This window comes from Leptonychotes weddellii, chromosome 15, assembly GCF_054177405.1.
Source record: "Leptonychotes weddellii isolate Sample4059 chromosome 15, ASM5417740v2, whole genome shotgun sequence".
Taxonomy (NCBI): domain Eukaryota; kingdom Metazoa; phylum Chordata; class Mammalia; order Carnivora; family Phocidae; genus Leptonychotes; species Leptonychotes weddellii.
Window position 1 is genome coordinate 50,278,347 of NC_138383.1, and position 17,043 is coordinate 50,295,389.

General features: G+C 50.5%; 1 protein-coding gene across 6 annotated transcripts in view; it reads left to right on the forward strand.

The window, feature by feature from the left end:
* The window catches only part of RABEP1 (rabaptin, RAB GTPase binding effector protein 1), a 77,962-nt gene that overhangs the window by 53,640 nt on the left and 7,279 nt on the right, over positions 1-17,043 (forward strand). For 4 of the 6 annotated variants that reach the window (XM_081805901.1, XM_081805900.1, XM_081805903.1 and 1 more), the window contains 5 exons: positions 1,063-1,194; positions 5,310-5,777; positions 6,831-6,935; positions 8,390-8,506; positions 13,582-13,680. In XM_081805901.1, coding sequence (XP_081662027.1) covers positions 1,063-1,194; positions 5,310-5,777; positions 6,831-6,935; positions 8,390-8,506; positions 13,582-13,680 — 921 coding nt within the window. The remainder of the gene's footprint in view (positions 1-1,062; positions 1,195-5,309; positions 5,778-6,830; positions 6,936-8,389; positions 8,507-13,581; positions 13,681-17,043) is intronic. The other 2 variants (XM_081805902.1, XM_081805905.1) reach the window with 2 other exon arrangements.

The window sequence follows — 17,043 nt, forward strand, 5'->3', positions numbered from 1 at the left end:
CCTGCACCGTGTTGTGCGTGGGTGCAAAGATCTCCCCAGGAGAGCTATGTAGAAGCCCTTCTAGGTACTGTGCAGATTGTTTAGATTGCCTTGTATGACTTAAGAAGTTTCATCCTTTTTAAAATTTCTGTCTTTAATTGTGGCTCGTTCCTCTTCTGTGTAGACACAGCCAACTTAAGGATCGAAACAGTCTAGATGCTGGAAGTGGTCACTTAGGGCCTGTATTAACATGTACTGAGGTTTTTCTATGCGGGCTTTCCGCGGTGTGCCCAGGCTTTACCTGTAAAGCTCTGTGTCATGCAGTTCCCAGAGCAAACAGACACCGCAGCGTCCCAGGTGCAGTGCGGACTGTTGGCAGATCCCAGGTTCGAAGCCCGTGCCCTCGAGTTCCTGTGTGCCTGCCCTGTTCTCAGCCACAGCAGGATACTTGGGGTCCCCTGTGCACCTGCCCTCCCTGGAGCCCTTGCTCACTCCTCACCCGGTTGGCAGACTCCCCGCGCTGATCCTTCCAGATCCAGCACGTGCTGCTTCTGTGGGCCCGTTTCCAGCTGCCTCCGTGGAGAGCGTGACGTTGCTCCCGAAGAAGCTTGTGTCCCGCCCGTGAGGCCGTTCTGGGGAGCACCGAGGTGCCTGCTCATCTGTGTCGTGCAGACTGTTACATTAACTTCAGCCATTCGTTTTGTGTTCTGCGTGAATTTGTACCTCTTTCTAATGGCCGCGCCCTGCCTGCGTTCTGTAGTTGTCTGATGGGACGGCCGCGTAAACGCTCTCGGATCCTTGACGTGAGGGTGTGTTTTGTGTTGCTTTCTCATAGCGCGCTCTTCTTGGAAGCGGCTTCCTGATTTCTCCTCTATGACGGGCTTCGTACTTTGTGCCTGTGGTGGTGAAACCTTTTGTCAGGACCAGACATCCAGACAGTGACTACAAAGCGAGTAAACTTCAAGGCCCGGTGTTCTCATAAAGCTTCGTTCTCTTTTATCTGTTTTGAGCGGCTGAAGAACTATGAGTGGTGAAGTGTAGATCACCCGGGTGATGTATGTATGTATTTTCTTTAACTTTTAGGAGGAAGACGAACAACAGAGATTTCACAAGAGGAAGGACCACGACAGAACAGAGGTTGAGGAGGAGGCAAAAGCCGCGTCTGTGTGTGCTTTCACGCACGAGGAGTCTCCGGCCCAGCTGTCGAATGAAGAGGTAGGGTGAGTCTGTCGTTAGGGCCCCGTGTCCACGGCGTGGCCGTGTGCGTGCGGGAGCGCAGAGCTAGAGCGACGGTATTCTTTCCTGCCGCGTCGGCGGGCTCACAGCCAGGGCTCCGGAAACATGGGGTCCTCTTACCATCGCTCAGCCACATACAGGCTCTTTTTCCAGGGGTTCTCAAAGTAGGGCAGTAGAAGCGAACTTAAAGGACACCTGCAAAATCTCTGCGGGGATGAATAGTAAATGTTGCCAGTACTTTGGCTTTTACTTTAAAAGATGAGCTCAAGTCCTCAAGCCCCGAACCCCCCCACAGCACATGCTTGCATATCAGCGGATCTGAGGCCCTGGGCTGTGAGGACTCAGGTGGAGTGGGGAGCCTCGGACGTGCAGAGTGGTGTTCCGGTGGCCTCGGGGCCTCTCGCCCCCCCCACCCACGGAAGCAGGGGCCTCCCCGTCGGGTGTCCTGTCTGCAGCCTCTCGGCCACCTGCACCCCAGCATTACTGTCCCCTTCCCTGGTGGCAAGTGCAGCTGCAGCCAGGCCGCTCCCCTCCTCAGAGACCACACGGGCTCCCGTGACGGGCACGACGAGGTTCCACTTCCTGCTTCACACCGTTCCAGCCGCAGTTGCCATCCTATCGTGCTTGCACGCTGGCTCCTTCTTCCGCCGTGCCGCCTCCCCTGCCCGCTCATCTTCAGGACGCAGGCTGACTGTTGCCCCTTCGGGATAGGAATGAAGGCCTCTGGCCTTCGAGCCCAGCGTGGCACCGAAGGGCCTTCACTGCTGGGTGACCCTCCGTGCCTCCCACACCCCCACGTCTTCACAGCCAGACCCGTCTCCGTGCCGGCCAAGCTCTCGCGCCCCGCGCCCACTGCCCCCAGCCCCATCTCCGTCCCCTGGCCGGATCGGATCAGGTCTGTTGCCACTTTCAGGGGTACCGTGTATCTGTGTGGTTGGCATGTGTATGCTCAGCCCTGTGCAGTCTGCTTCCTGGTGGCTTATATTTCCATGTTTACGGATTGTTGGACATGAAAGTTTTAAAAACATCCTAGCGGACACGGAAAAGGATGACGTAATTGTTTTTCTACATTCTTTGTTTTGGGTCGTACACTGAGAACCACTTGGCCTGATTCTGCTGTGTATTTTTTTAATGGTCAGACTCTCAGGAGAGTGTTTCAGTTTTTGGGTACTGCCAAGTATTATGTGGTGTCTGTGTGCAGGAATGTTTGAAAAAGTTTCAGACTTTCCAAAAAATATTTTAGCAGGAAAACAGGAAAGAGAGATTTGTTAGAATGTACAGTGAAACATTTTTGACATTTTTTGATTCCGTCTTCATTGGTCTAGTATATATTGTGTGTCACATTATTTCCAGACATTTAAAGTATATTTTAGGTTTTCAGATCTGGTATTTTACACTTTGAATGTGGAATACGCTTGTTTTGTATTGAGACTCATGATGATTTACTTTCGCCTGTTGATGTAAAGTTCAGAGTGGCCGCTTCGGAGACTTAGCTTTATGGCTAAAGATGATGAAAATTTGTAGGACCTGATACCTTCTTTAGTCTGATGTGTAGAGTATCCTTTTCTCACTGCAAAAGTAATGTGTGTTTGCTGTGGGAAATGTGGAAAGTACAGAAAGGGCCTACGAAACAAGGAGAGCTTCTGGGTGATTCTGCTGCCCAGAGATGAACTCCACTAGCGTTCTAGTGCAGACCCCTGCTTCCTTTCTGTTTCTTTTCTCTGTTTCCAGAGTTAACATGTGTGTGTTTCTGTTTTCACTTTTTAGACATAACCCATATTGTAACTCTACATAATATTGTATGTAAATTTTTTGCACTTAAATCTATCTTAGAGGTTTTGGCATATCAGTAAATGTTTTCCCACAAGTGGTATTTAATAGCTGACAGCATTTCGGCAAGCACATGCCCCATAATTCCATCGTAACTGATTTATGCCCAGGCCTACAGGTCCACGCCATTGGAAGAAAAGTGTCATGTTGCTCACAGTGTCCCTAGAAGCGAGTCCCTTGCCCTGTGCAGAGCCACATGCAGATGCGGCAGCACTGGGTCACGAGGCATGGGCAGGAGCAAGTGGACAGCACGTGCCCCAGGCATTACAGGGACTTTCGAGGGCAGGGGCAGGGCAAACCGCACAGGGCTGGCTGGTTTGAGGAATACCGGGGGGCGTGGTGTAGGGTCTGTCCTTGGTTTCCTGGTGCCTGGCCCCAGGTTGATTTAGGGCGAGGGGCGTAGTGGCGTGGGGTCGTGAGGGCAGGTAAAGGAGGTGGTTGGGGGCTGGACACAGGATGGGTTGGGTGTATGTGCGAGCGTGTTCGTAGGCGACTTGTGTCTTAATCAGAGGAGTCAGGTGGCTTGGAGGGCCCGTCTCTCCCTGGCCAGCAAGGTCCTCAGAATGGGAAAAACATCGTAAAACGTAGAAAATGAAAAACAGGAATGACAGACTAATAGATTGGTTCCACCTTTCATTAGTGCGGGAGTTCTCCTCATTATGAGGAACAGCATAATGCTGTTGCATGTAACTCTTCCCTGAACAGAACTCATGCTGGACTGTCCTGATTGCTCACCTTAGTGTGCGCTACGGGGAAAGGACCGCCGAGTTTAAGGGCATAGACGTTTTCAGGTATCGGCACATACTGTTGAGTCATCTTTGAGAAACCCCCTACAGTTCACGCTGCCCTGGGAGCGTGTGCCCCCTGTGTGGTTGCGGGCTCCGTGGTCTGGCGTGTTTCCTGCCGCCGCCCCCTCCCCTCCTCCATGTCCGTGCGGCAGCGCTCGCGGGAGGCTCTGTTGTAAGCCAGCAGCAGGGATCCCCGTCCTGGCTTGTATCGGGCACTTACTCGGGACCGTGGCCGTAGCTACGGCAACACAGACTAGATGTGTGTTCCTCAGCCATCTGAATCTCGCAGGTGAAAAAACATCTTTATACAGACAGAAATGGAGGAATTCACTTACAAGTTTTGTATTTCATAGTCTTCTCCAGTTCATAAAGGAAAGGGCATTTAACAACAAAAAGTAGACGGGATATTATCTTGAAACAAAGGCTGGTCCTTTAAATTGAATATGTTGAATTTTAAGAATCACTTGCTGCACATTTCCGGTTTTCTGGGTTTCTGGGTTTCTGGGTTTCCCGGTCACTGTGCGGCTGCCTCGTGGGGCTCACTGCTGTGCTGTTCGCACGTCGGGAACACCTGCCCCGCGTGTCTCTTTAATTGAGCTGAAATTCACACGTCCTAGAATTAACCACTTGAAGCGTGCACGCACCGTGTCTGTCTGGGTCCCCCACCCCAGGGGACCGCACGTCCTCCAAGGAGTCACTCTCTGGCTTCCTTTCCCCTCAGCCTTTGGCATCCACTGACTGGAGTTACCGGTTCTGGACGCTTCGTGTGCACGGAATCACACAATGTGTGTTCTCTCACTTGCTGCCCCCACTTAACATGCTTGCAACACCTTCCGGCATTCGACATTATTCTCATTTCCCTTCCACTCAGGCTACTCCTTCCTCCGTCCATCCCCAGAGTGGACGAAATTGGTGTTTCTTGGGGCTCTGTCCTCAGCAGACCCATCATAGGTGTTCCGAGCTGCTGCTGTGACTTTAATTATCATTATGTGGTGCTCCCTCTCCGGCCTCTGTCTGAAGACTTCTGGTCCCGGTGTCGGGTGCGCATCTCCACGTGAGCGGACGAGAAGCACCTCACGTTGGCGCACGCGGCACTGGGCTTCGGGGGACCTTCCCTGACCCTGTGTCTGGGCTCAAGCCCCACCCCCCCCCTTGAGCCCCCACCCAGAGCATTCAGCACGGAGCTCTAGCCTGTCATCTCGTCACATACGGTATTCTAGCAGCTGCTTGCTTGCTTCTTTTTTCATGGAACTGCACACATGTTGAGGTCAGGGTTTGCTCACAGCTGTGTCCTGAGCGCCTGGCTTAGTGTCCAGCATATAGAAGACACCGGTAAATGTTTGTTCAGTGAGTATGTGACGGGAGCACGCTCAGGATTATCGTATGTAACGTGTGGCAGACATGTTTACGATGCGGTCATTTTGTCTCTGAAGTACAGAGTCATCTGACTTGGCCACGTGTGTTTTCACATTCCAGGAGCATTTAGATAGCACCCACGGGTCGGTGCACTCGCTGGATGCGGACTTACTGTTGCCGTCTGGAGACCCGTTCGGTAAATCGGAAACAGACGTGTTTAAAGACGGACTCAGGAGAGCACAGTCTACCGACAGCTTGGGAACCTCAGGCTCCCTGCAGTCCAAAGCTTTAGGCTATAACTACAAAGCAAAATCTGCCGGAAACCTGGACGAATCGGATTTTGGACCGTTGGTCGGGGCAGATTCGGTGTCTGAGAACTTTGATACTGCTTCCCTTGGGTCCCTGCAAATGCCAAGCGGGTTCATGCTCACCAAAGATCAGGAGAGGGCGATCAAGGCCATGACACCCGAGCAAGAGGAGACCGCGTCTCTCCTCTCCAGTGTCACCCAGGGCGTGGAGAGTGCTTACGTGTCCCCCAGTGGTTACCGCCTGGTCAGCGAGACCGAATGGAACCTCCTGCAGAAAGAGGTGAGCTGTCCTCCGGACTTCCTCTCTCGCGCGCGCTGTGTGGGATAGCGGGTAGCTGTGGGGTTTGCTGTCGGTTCACGAGATAACCCGGAGTCCCTGCACGCACGTGACTGCCGGTCCAGGGGGCTGTGGCCGAGGAGGGAGCTGACTGGCCGATCACGCTGGCTGTGAACTGCCCCCCCTCCGCCCCCCGGAGTCCCACCTGAGCTGGACCACAGGCAGCTTTCTGTTGGAGGAGCCTAAACCCGGTTTGCTCTGCACTTGTCTCCAGTCTCTCCTGGAGAGCTGAAGCGCAAATGCTTGTCAGCAGTCGATGAGCCAGTGCGTGCGTGTGAGGAGGGGGCGGAAACTGCGGGAGAGAGAGGTTCATCTTCCTCCTAAGCGTGTTTGCAAACTCAGAAGTACGATTAGGAGCTCAACTTTACGCCTTGCGCAGTGGCTCGCAGGTTCACACAGCCCTGTGTTCCAGCTTCGGGATGGCAGTGTCGTCGTCCCCAGCTTTACGGGGGAGGGCTTGGCTTCAGGCTGCGGGAGTCGTGCGGGTGTTCCCGGGAACTGGGAGCAGGGAGATGGGGGTCAGGGGCCGGGTTCTCTGACTCGCAGCACTTTCTTTCACGGGGCCCACGTCTCCTGAAGGAACTGTTGAGCGGAACCGCAGACGAAGCCTCACAGCAGCCGCCCCCCCTTGGTCTCACGCAGGACGCGTAGCTTACGGGGTGGCGGCTTGTGGTTGGCCCGTGGGCGCTGGGTGCTCCCGGCCACGGCCCCTCTCCTGGTGGCGTACTCACTCATGGTGTGTGGCTCTCGGCTTGGAACCTGTGGCCTCGTGTTTTCCTCCAATGCCGTATCTCGTGGCCCTTGTTTTCCTGTCGTGTTTTTATTGGCGTTTACGGCATCTTAGAATCCAGCCCTGTATTGCCATAAATCTCTGAAGACATTGTCTACCCCGTCCCTGTTCCCCTCTGAGTAACGTAGGTACGACTGTGCGTGTTCAAGTATGCGATGTGGAATTATGTTGTTCTGCCTGATAAGAGGTCATTTTGGTGCCTTCAGGTACATAACGCGGGAAATAAACTTGGTAGACGTTGCGATATGTGCTCCAATTATGAGAAACAGTTACAAGGGATTCAGATTCAGGAGGCTGAGACCAGAGACCAGGTGAGTTTCTTTCGGCATGCCAAACTGCTGATGTTGTCCTTCTCACCGGAGGCGCAGAAATAATGGCTTCTTCCCTCCCATTTGCTTGGTGAAGTGTATCCCTGTGAAATACGAAATAAGCCGGTTTGTGCAGCGTCAGCCTCATTCCCCAGGGGCCACAGCAGGACCTTCCCTTCTGTCCCTTCTGTCTGGGCTTGGTTAGCTAGCCTAGCACCACGCAGGCCGGCTGCGCTCTCGCAGGGCCAGGAGCACCGGGGCATCGGATTTCGCCGCCTGCGCTCCTGCTCGCGGCCGCCGGCCACATCGTCAGGAGCGTGCGCCCCTGCACAGTGCTTCCCCATGCGGGGCCTGACGGAGCTGCAGCTGACTGCGAGAAGCTTAGTTGAATATCATCATGACCATTAGTTAGAGTCTTCATTGCTTATTGCCTCCTTCTTGTCAGAAATCTGTTGAACTGATTAAGGTTAGTTTTCAGGAGCACAGAAATTAAGATTTGGTAGATTTTGCATGCAGAGATTGACCCGTACCTTTCCTAATACAGCGTCTAATGATGGATTCCTTGAGAACATTTAGGGAATGTAGAATTTCAGGAGAGTAGGCTTGTGAAAGGATATAGAAGGAAAAGATTTGTCTTATATTTCCAAATTGTTATTTGATTATTGTAAAGATTGTTCCCTTAGTTCCCTTAAAATAAAGTAAGCAGATTAGAATGATGGTTTAATATTTTCAAATGCCATTGGCTTTCATTTCCTCCGTATGTACTAGTTTCTGTAGATGCTGGAAACATAAATTTCTAGAGGCACAGAGGGGCATGTAGCCTCACTGTGCGCTCAGGGAAGGTAACGCTTGAGCTAGGTTCGTTTTAGAGCTGGAATAAAAATCAGGAGAAGAAATGGGAAAGGGTGTTCAAGGACAGGAAAGGTGGCGCAAAGGAACAGTTACGAAGGGGACCACTGTGTTCTGGAAGCACGAATTGCGCATGGGCTGTGTGGGGGGCATGGGAGGGGAGAGGATGCTACAGAGGGAGGCCAGGATGAGATCACTGAGGGAGCGGTGCTGGTGGACGGTGTTTGGATTCTGCCCTGAAGACTTTGGGACGCATTTAGAAACTCCAAGTAGGGAAATAATATGATTTGACTTTTGTTTTAGAAAAAATCATAGTGTTAGTGCGGGTTGCAGATTGGAGGCCAAGGATAGCCCAGAGTAAGGGGGCGGCGCCCTGGCCTGCAGGGCCAGGCGGAAGAGCAGACCTTCTCGAACGAGGTAACGTACGTGAGAAGGGATTTGTTAACCATAGAGCACGGCACCGACCCCGAATGAGGTCAGTCGTTCTGAATTGACAAATCAGGAAGAAAAAAGATGAGGTTCTTAAAATTTCTAGAGCTAGGGCTTTTTTTTCCATGAATGAAAGAATCCTCGGGAACTTGTCCCTATTGGCATTTACAATTGAGCAGGTGAAGAAACTGCAGGTGATGCTGAGGCAGGCGAATGAGCAGCTGGAGGGGACGGCGAGGGAACGGCAGGAGCTGGAGGGCGCTCTGAGTCGCAGCGCCCAGGACGCCGGCCACCAGGTACGTGGGGCCGGGGCACCCCCATGCCACCCGCCCGGATGCCCGCGCAGCCCAGAGGCGGCTGCTCTGCAATCACAGCCCTGTCTCTCCCCCACCTGAGCCCTGTCTTCCCTCAGGGAGTAAAGATCTCTTCCGGGTCTGTTCCTGCTGTCGGTCTTCCAGATATTTGACCAGTAACTGCGTGAATGACTGCGTACTGGATATCCACAAGCTCTCGTTTTTCTGTTTTCAGTAGGTTTTTCTGCTGCACACAAAAAGCTTCCTGACAGGAATGATACTTTTTTTTTTTTTTAAAGATTTTATTTATTTATTTGACAGAGAGAGAGAGACAGAGAGAGAGGGGACACAAGCAGGGGGAGTGGGAGAGGGAGAAGCAGGCCTCCCGCCGAGCAGGGAGCCCGATGTGGGGCTCGATCCCAGGACCCCGGGATCATGACCTGAGCTGAAGGCAGACGCTTAACCATCTGAGCCACCCAGGCGCCCCACTTTTTTTTTTTTTTTTTAAAGATTTTATGTATTTATTTGACAGAGAGAGACACAACTAGAGAGGGAACACAAGCAGGGGGAGTAGGAGAGGGAGAAGCAGGCCTCCCGCCAAGCAGGGAGCCCGATGTGGGGCTCGATCCCAGGACCCCGGGATCATGACCTGAGCTGAAGGCAGACGCTCAACGACTGAGCCATCCAGGCGCCCCAGGAATGATACTTTTTAAATTCCCCTGGGCTTGTTAAATGTATGACAAATGGAGAAAACTCAGACCTGCACAACAGACCCAGCACACCAGCACACCCCTCCGCGTCGCCCGCCAGGGCCGAACAGCAGGACGCGAGCCCGCGTGCCAGGCCCGCCCCTCCTGGCTTCTGTCTCCATCCGCTGAGTCCGCGTGTGGCATCTCGTCTTCCTCATGCGGCGTCGTGAGGCTCTTCTCACCCGACGCTGGGGCGCCGGCTGCTTCCCCGTGCTTGTCGTCCGCTTTGTACCGTGTACGGAGCCGTCCGTCTGTCCGTCGCGACGCGCGTTGGGTGGTTTCCGGCTCTGCGATGTCAGGCGTGATTCTGCTGTGAAGGTTCCGGATGGGTCTTGTGGCGCGTGCTTCTGCTGGGGGTGCCGTGCCCGGGTCGGGGTGTTCAGAACGCACTGCGTGTGTAACAGTGGGTGACAAGCCAGACCGTGTCCACGGTGGTCGTCCACATTTACACTCCCGCCAGCACGAACGGGGAGTCCCTGTGGGCCCGTCGTCCTGGTAGCTGGTGGTGGTGCTTCACGGAGGCTTCGTTTGCATTTGCCTGAAGACCCCCGGGCATTTGTTTGTCCTGTTTCTGGACCGCTGGGATATGCGTGTGTGTGTGAGTCCTCTCAAGTCTTATGCCGAGTTTCTATTGGATTGTCTAGTCTTTGTTTCATTTATCTGTTTTTGGTTCTTTTTCCGATTTGTTAGAAGCTCTTTATACAGTCGTACTAGAGCCTTTTGGTGACCTGTGTGGCACATGTCTGCCCATCAGTATTTTATGTTTTCATTATTTTAATGGTGCCTTTTGATGAACAGAAGTTCTTGATTTTCATGTAGTCAAATTTATTGATCTTTATGATGGGTGATTTTTGTTCCGTTTTTTAAAAGAATATTTTCTTGGGGCGCCTGGGTTGCGCAGTCAGTTGAGCATCCAACTCTTGATCTCGGCTCAGGTCATGACCTCAGGGTCGTGGGACTGAGCCCCACGTCGGGCTCTGAGCTCAGCGGGGAGTCTGTTTGAGCTTCTTTCCCTCCATCTTCCTCCCCCTCTGTTCCTCTCCCTGCTCATGTGCTTGTGCTCACTCTCTCTCTAAATAATAAAAATCTTAAAAAAAAAAAAAAGAATATTTTCTTACCCTGGTGTTAAAAAGATGTTTTTATGTATTTTTGTAGAAGCTTCATTGTTTGTAGTCACATTTATATCTAAAAATTCATCTAGAACTGACTTTGCTCTAGATGCTGTATAGGTAAGGGTGAAATTTTATTTTTTCCATATGGATAGCCAGTTCCCGTACCACTTAAGTTCCTACTGCTCTGCAAGGTCATCTGTGTCATTCATCAAGTGAGTGACAAGTGAGGGGGGGGGCGCGTCAGTTTCAGGACTCTGTTCTCTTCCATTGGTCTCTTTGTCTATTTCTATGCCACATTCTCTAGCCCTCGTCTCCTAGAATGCCCCCCCTGCTCTTCCGCTTCGGGGGCCCTGCCCTGGCGCTGGGATCAGAGCCTGGGCCCCTGCGCCTGCAGCTGTCGCGGCTCTACGGTGGGGCGGTCTTCGCTGCCACGGAAGTGGGAAAGCCCCCTGTGAGCAGTCAGTTCCCTCCTGGGTCAGTTGCTTCTTCCCCTGGTGACTTCCTTCTCTCATCTGTCTGCCTTTGCTTATTTTTCAGAGTCCTTGGGTAGCTTTTGTATTTATCCAGAGTTTTTAGTTGTAATCAGGGTAGAGAAAGGCGGCTGTGGGCCTCGTCCGTCTTGGAAGTCTCCGCGCTCTCATATTTTTGTTTATTTAGACGGATCTTTTTATTTCCGCCTTCATCCAAGAAGGATACTTGGCCGGCTGTGGCATCCTGAGCACTTACGCTGATCTCCTCCAGCACTTGGAAGTTACTGGTTTGTTCTGGCTCCCCAGTTTCTCATAAGAAGTCCACTGTCGGTCTTACTGTTGCTCCTTTAGGTAAAATGTTGTTTTTTCCCCTGGCTATTTTAAGGATGCTCTTTTTGGCTTTTGTTTTCAGCAGTTTTACTGTGCTGTACCTACGTGTATTTTTTTCATATTGCTCCTGTTTGGGATTCTCAGAGGGTTTCTTAGATTTCTGAGTTTATGTCTTACATCATAATTGAAATATTCTCAGCCATTATGTATCTCTTAAAACTTGCTTTTATTGAGATATTACAATAAAGTGCATAAATCTCAAGTGTAAAATTTGGTGAATTTTAACATGTGAAAAAATTTACCAGGGCGATCATCACCTGGGTCAAGATACAGACTTTCTGATATATCGTGCTCACAGAGCTGCCCGCGCAGAGAGGCAGGCAGGGTTCTGACTTCGAACACTGTTTCGTAGTGCTCACTCTTGAACTTCATGTAAGTTCAGGGGAATCCTGTCGTTCCATCTGGGCTATTTGATTCTTCTGTGCGTGAGGCCCCTGCATGTTGCTGCGTACATCGGTGGTTAGAGATTCTTGCTGTGTGCGTTCTGTTACACGGATGTAGCATGATGTATCTATCCAGTGCAGGTGGGGACGCTTGCGTTGTTTCTAGTTTTGGCTTTTGTGAACATACGTTTTCTAATGCTCCTGTGTGTGTCTTCGGTGGATGTGTGGCCTCATTTCTCTGGAGCATCCCTCAGAGTAGATTACAGGGTTTCTGCATTGGCTTGTTTTTAGCTCCACTGGGTCGGCGGTATTTCTTCTAATACTCATATATGTTAGTTACACCTGCACGTTGTGGCTACATGGCTTTTTAAGGCTCTTTTGTATTTTTGTCTTTATTTTCTTCAGATATGTCTTACAGCTCACTGACTTTCTCTTCAAATGGGTCTAATCTGTTAAAACTCATCCATTGAAATTTTTAACTTAGATAATTGATTTTTTAAATTCTGTTTATCATTTCCTTTTGGTTACTTTCCATTTTTTCCAGTTCTCTGGTAGTTCTAAATTCTGTCTTTTAAATCTCTGGACATTTTAAAGTCTGTAATAATTCGCAAATCTGGATTCATTTTAGATCTGTTTGTATTACCTGTGTTGTTTTTTATTATTTCTTTTTGTTTTTATCCTGTCCTTTGTGCATTTTTACTTGAGCGCTAGACATTTATGTGAAAATGTTGAAATAATATAAAGCCATTTTCTTGGGGAGCCTGGGTGGCTCAGTCGGTGAAGCGTCTGCCTTCGGCTCAGGTCATGATCTCAGGGTCCTGGGATCGAGCCCCGCAGTGGGCTCCCTGCTCAGCCGGGAGCCTGCTTCTCCCTCTGCCTCTGCCTCTCCTCCTTGCTCATGCTCTCTCTCTCAGATAAATAAATAAAACTCTTAAAAAAAAAAAAAAGCCGTTTTCCTGATGAGAGGCAAGCAACTAGTGGGCCTTACAATCCTGGACCACCTTCATCCAGCCACAGGAATTGAGATTATACAGACTTGCAAAGGTCAGGTTAAAGTCTTCCCTAACCCTCTGGGGACCCAGTCCACGGGGCAGCGTGTTTCCCAGGCTCCCTTTGCACGGTGGGTCCTGGACTCTCATGTCTGCCCCCCCACCCTGGGGCGCTCAGCTTCGTGGTGTCACGTGCGTTTCTCTTGGGACTGGCACGCGCTTCTAGGGAAGAGCTGTTCCGTATGCCTCTTGACTCTCCACACGGCCTCCGTCTGGTCCGGGGCTCTGTGAATCTTTTTTGCCCTGTTCTCCAGTGCCTTCAGGTAGATACCATTCATATTTTTGTCTGGTTTTCCTAATTCTCAACAGGAAGTTTGTGTCCACAACCTGATCTGCCAGTGTGGGAGGAGAGTACTGACACTAATCATGTTCTCAATGTCCAAACACATGGGTGTTGATTTATTTTATAATTGTTACATACGAGTCCCCAGCTCTCCCAGGACCCCTCTCAGAAACATTAAAGCTAGGGGACTTGAGAGTTCAGTGATGTTAATCATGTGTTTATTGCTTTTAAGGAAATCACCTTGGAAGACTGAAGCTAGTTCAGAGAAGATCCATTTATGCTTTACACTGTGTGCTTTTTTGTGTGTGTGTGGGCAGAGTTCAAAATCTTTATTGATTTTTGCCTAAAAGCTCCTTAAAGGGTAATATAAGTAGGCCCTGTGGATTGACATCTGTGCCTAGAAACCCATACAGCACTGTCCGTGTACGGCAGGGCATGACCCCGGGGACCTCTGCTGCCGGCCCCGTGTGACGTGAGGGGCCGAGACACAGAGGCATGCACGTCTGTGGAATGAGTGATGATGGGTTATGATAAAGGAAGAAAACACCAGTTCTGGATATGAAATAAGCAGGGGATGGAAGGGTTCTTGTCAGAATCACCGGCTTCCTAACGATACTGTCTTTGTGCATTTTGTCTTTTAAGATCTCTGCACTCGTCCTAAGAGCCCAGGCGTCTGAGATCTTACTTGAAGAGTTACAGCAGGGGTTTTCCCAGGCAAAAAGGGATGTTCAGGAGCAGATGGTAAGTTAACATTTAAATCAGCATTAGCCGTGTTAAATAGATTCCTTTTTGTTCGGTTGTGAGACCCTCTTTGCTATGACTGTGTCTCCCTGGCCCAGTGGCCACACTGTTCTGCTCTCTGGGCCCGAAGCAGCATTCGTAATGGACAAGCCTATGTAAAGACCTCACTCGTTTTTTAAACCTGCCTCCCAACCAAAAAACATTCTCACCTTTAACTTAGTTTACTTTTCTGACTTGGGCAACCTCAACAGAATAAACTGTCGACTCATAGTTGGTTCCAAATACAAGGTGAACATTGAAATCTCCCAAAACCCCAGCAGATGGAGCTTTTGAACCGTGCTTGTACTTTTCCTGACCCGCTGATTGATCGAAAGTAGCCTCGTTAGCCTCACGGGCATTGACCCATGCGCCACCACCGCTGTGCTGCGGGGTTACTTCTGGAGGCCGTCTGCCTTGGGAGGGACGGGGCAGACAGCTTCTGGAAGAAGAGCTGGCTGGGACCCCTGCTGAGGAGCTCCCCGGACTGGAGCCTCCTTCCTCACCAGGCTCGTCCCGTTTGCCTGTTCTTCCTTCTCCTCGAAGCTGGAACCCGACACCTGATGACCCTTTGTAGGTGATGGCAGAGTTGGCCCTGCTGGGATGATCCCACAGAGCTTTCTCTCGTCCAGCTCCGCCAGCAATGGTGGGGGGAAAGCCTCTGGCTGTATGGGAATGGTTTGTTTTTGACCGGCAGCCGGTCAGCATCTGAGTGCCTTTTGAGCTGATCCCTAAATACTAGCCCTGGTCTCTTGAGGAGCATCTCATTCTAATCATTGACCAGGGACTTCCATACCTTTTCATTGATCAGAGAATACGAAATGATAGCCGTCAGTGTAAAAATCACTGCTGGATGCCGACAGAATTTCAGTGCTTATTAGCTCCTTTCCCTTCTCTCTCCTCTCTCCTCTCCCCTGCTTGTCTTCTCAACCCCGTCTGCCTTTGCAAACAGTTCCGAGTGGACTCCACTTAAAACGAATGTGTTGCAGGTCACGTAGAAGAAGCGTTCAGAGGAAGGTTGGGGTCCTGCCCGACCATCTTCTTGACTTGATCTTCGAAGGTTCTTGTAGCGAGGAAGAGGGACTCCGTTTCTTTGTCCCTTCACACGAGCAGCCATGGCGTGCCTGGGATCTTAGCATCCCCCCAACAGTGTCTGTGCAAAATTGTCCGTCTGGAGCGGCTTATGGATTGAACACGCCTAATGTCTTCAGTTAGACTTACCAGTTGTCAGTATTTGGCCACATTTTCACGCGTGCTGCTGTTTTCTCCATCTCTTCCATCTGTGTGTGTGTGTTTTCTGAGCCATTAGGAAATCAGTTGCAGACTCCGTGCCACTCGGGAATATTTGCGCACGCGTCTCCCGAGAACAGAGAGGTGGTTCTACTCCACCAGTGCTGTTCTCACATCCTTAAAGTGTGACCGTGGTCCCCAAAGTGCGTGGTTGTTTGTAGAGGTGGTTTCAGTTTTTAATTCTGACTTTTTGATGGAGGAACCAGTCAAGGGTCACATACTGTTTTTGACTGTCTTGTCACTTTAGTCTCCGATAATCTAGAACAGTCGCCCTTTTATTTATTTATTTATTTATTTGGGTGTTTTGTGACATTAGCATTTTTGCGGAGCCCAGACCAGCTGCCTCCTAGGATCATGTGTCTGGTTACTCCCGCACGACTTGGTTCAGGTTAGAGGTCTGGGCGCCCACGGCACAGAGCTGTAGCGCGTCAGTGGGGGCTCTGAGCAGCAGGGGGCGCGCTCTGTCTGGTCACTTGGTTGGGGCAGGGACACCACAGTTTCCGAGCGACCACCTTAGGGCTGCCAGCAGCAAAAGTATTGAGTGAGGTTCCGTGTTTCTTTGTAGCTCTTGCTCTTTGAATGTATCCCAGCTAAGGATTTACGGTCAGCCTGCTGTGTTTCCAAAGTTACTTGAATTAACTATTTCCTTTGTGGTTATGTTACTAGTTTGATACGTGGTGAGCTCCATTTGTTTCTGTTTGTATTACATTTTCGGATTTTCCTTTTTCTTTTTTGATTTATTTTTTTTTGAACATGCAACATGGTTCGTAAGTCAAAACTATAGAAATGGATACATGTTCCGATTTCTTCCATTCCCTAATCCTTTCACGCCATTCGTACCCCCTTCCATGTATGATCATTTTAATTTATTTTTGGTTTATCCTTATGCTTTTCTCTTTACGAAAGTAGGAACTATATACATTTTATTCTTTCCCCCTTTCTCATGTCCCAGAGAGTGGAATGCTAACATACTGTTGTAGATGGGTTAAAAGTGAGCATAAAGCACAGTTGATTCTGGTCTGAAGATAAGGAAGAGCCAGCAAAATTAACCAAAATTTATGTGTGACCTTACATGCCGTCCAGCAGCCTTTCTGTCCTTCAGGATGCAGCGATCACCTTCTCTGGGAAATGACCTTGAGCCTCTCCCCTCGGAACCCCTGTGTCCTTAGACCCTGCTGCCCCCGTTCTCTGTCCTCGTGCTCGCACTTGCCCTGGGTTGTCACTTTCCTGAGCTCTCCCTCCACCGCACCGTGAGCTTCTCCCGGGAGGAGGCTCTGGCTTTTATCTCTGTGTCCCCCGTGCAGCACAATGCCTCGTATGGCATGGCAGCTGCTAAAGGAATGTTGGAGCAGTGAGTAGTCTACACTTACACATACGTTTAAGTTAAACGACTGAGTATTAAAAATTAACAGAAGTCAAATACTTTTGTAGAAATAACACTCAAATTAACTGGAATAACTTTTATATTGATTCAGATTCTTGTTACCTAAAATTATACTGCACGTCAGCACGTAGAAGTAGGAGCCTGTCCCATTTTAAGAATGAGCTGCTCAGGTGTCCTGTCCTAAGCATGGGTCCTCCTGATGACTTCCAGTATTTGGGGTCGTTGGGCCACTCAGAGATCCTGAGCTGATTGTGTATATATATGTGTATTCTGTGCACGCACGCACGCATGAAGGAGGAAGACGGTGGTCTTTGGCTCTCCCTGCTTCTGGTGAATGTGTGCTGTGAGGAGACGGGTTGTTTTGCAATATGTGCTGCAGGTCTGTTGTAAGACCCGGCTGCGTCAGCGCGGGAGACAGAGGTATCGGGGAACAGATTCAGTACTTTGAAGCTGTTGGTGGAGGCCGTGGAGAATGGGCTCAGAGGCTTGCTTCCTGCCTGCCTCCTTGAGTAGAAGGAAAAACTGCAGATAGAAGCGTCTCTGGGCGGCTTCTTGTCAGTCGTACAGAGCGTTGTCATGCGCCCCCCGTCCTCAGCCCTTCTTTGGTTCGGCCTGGGTTTTCTCTGGGGCAGCTCTCAGCGGACAGGACTCAA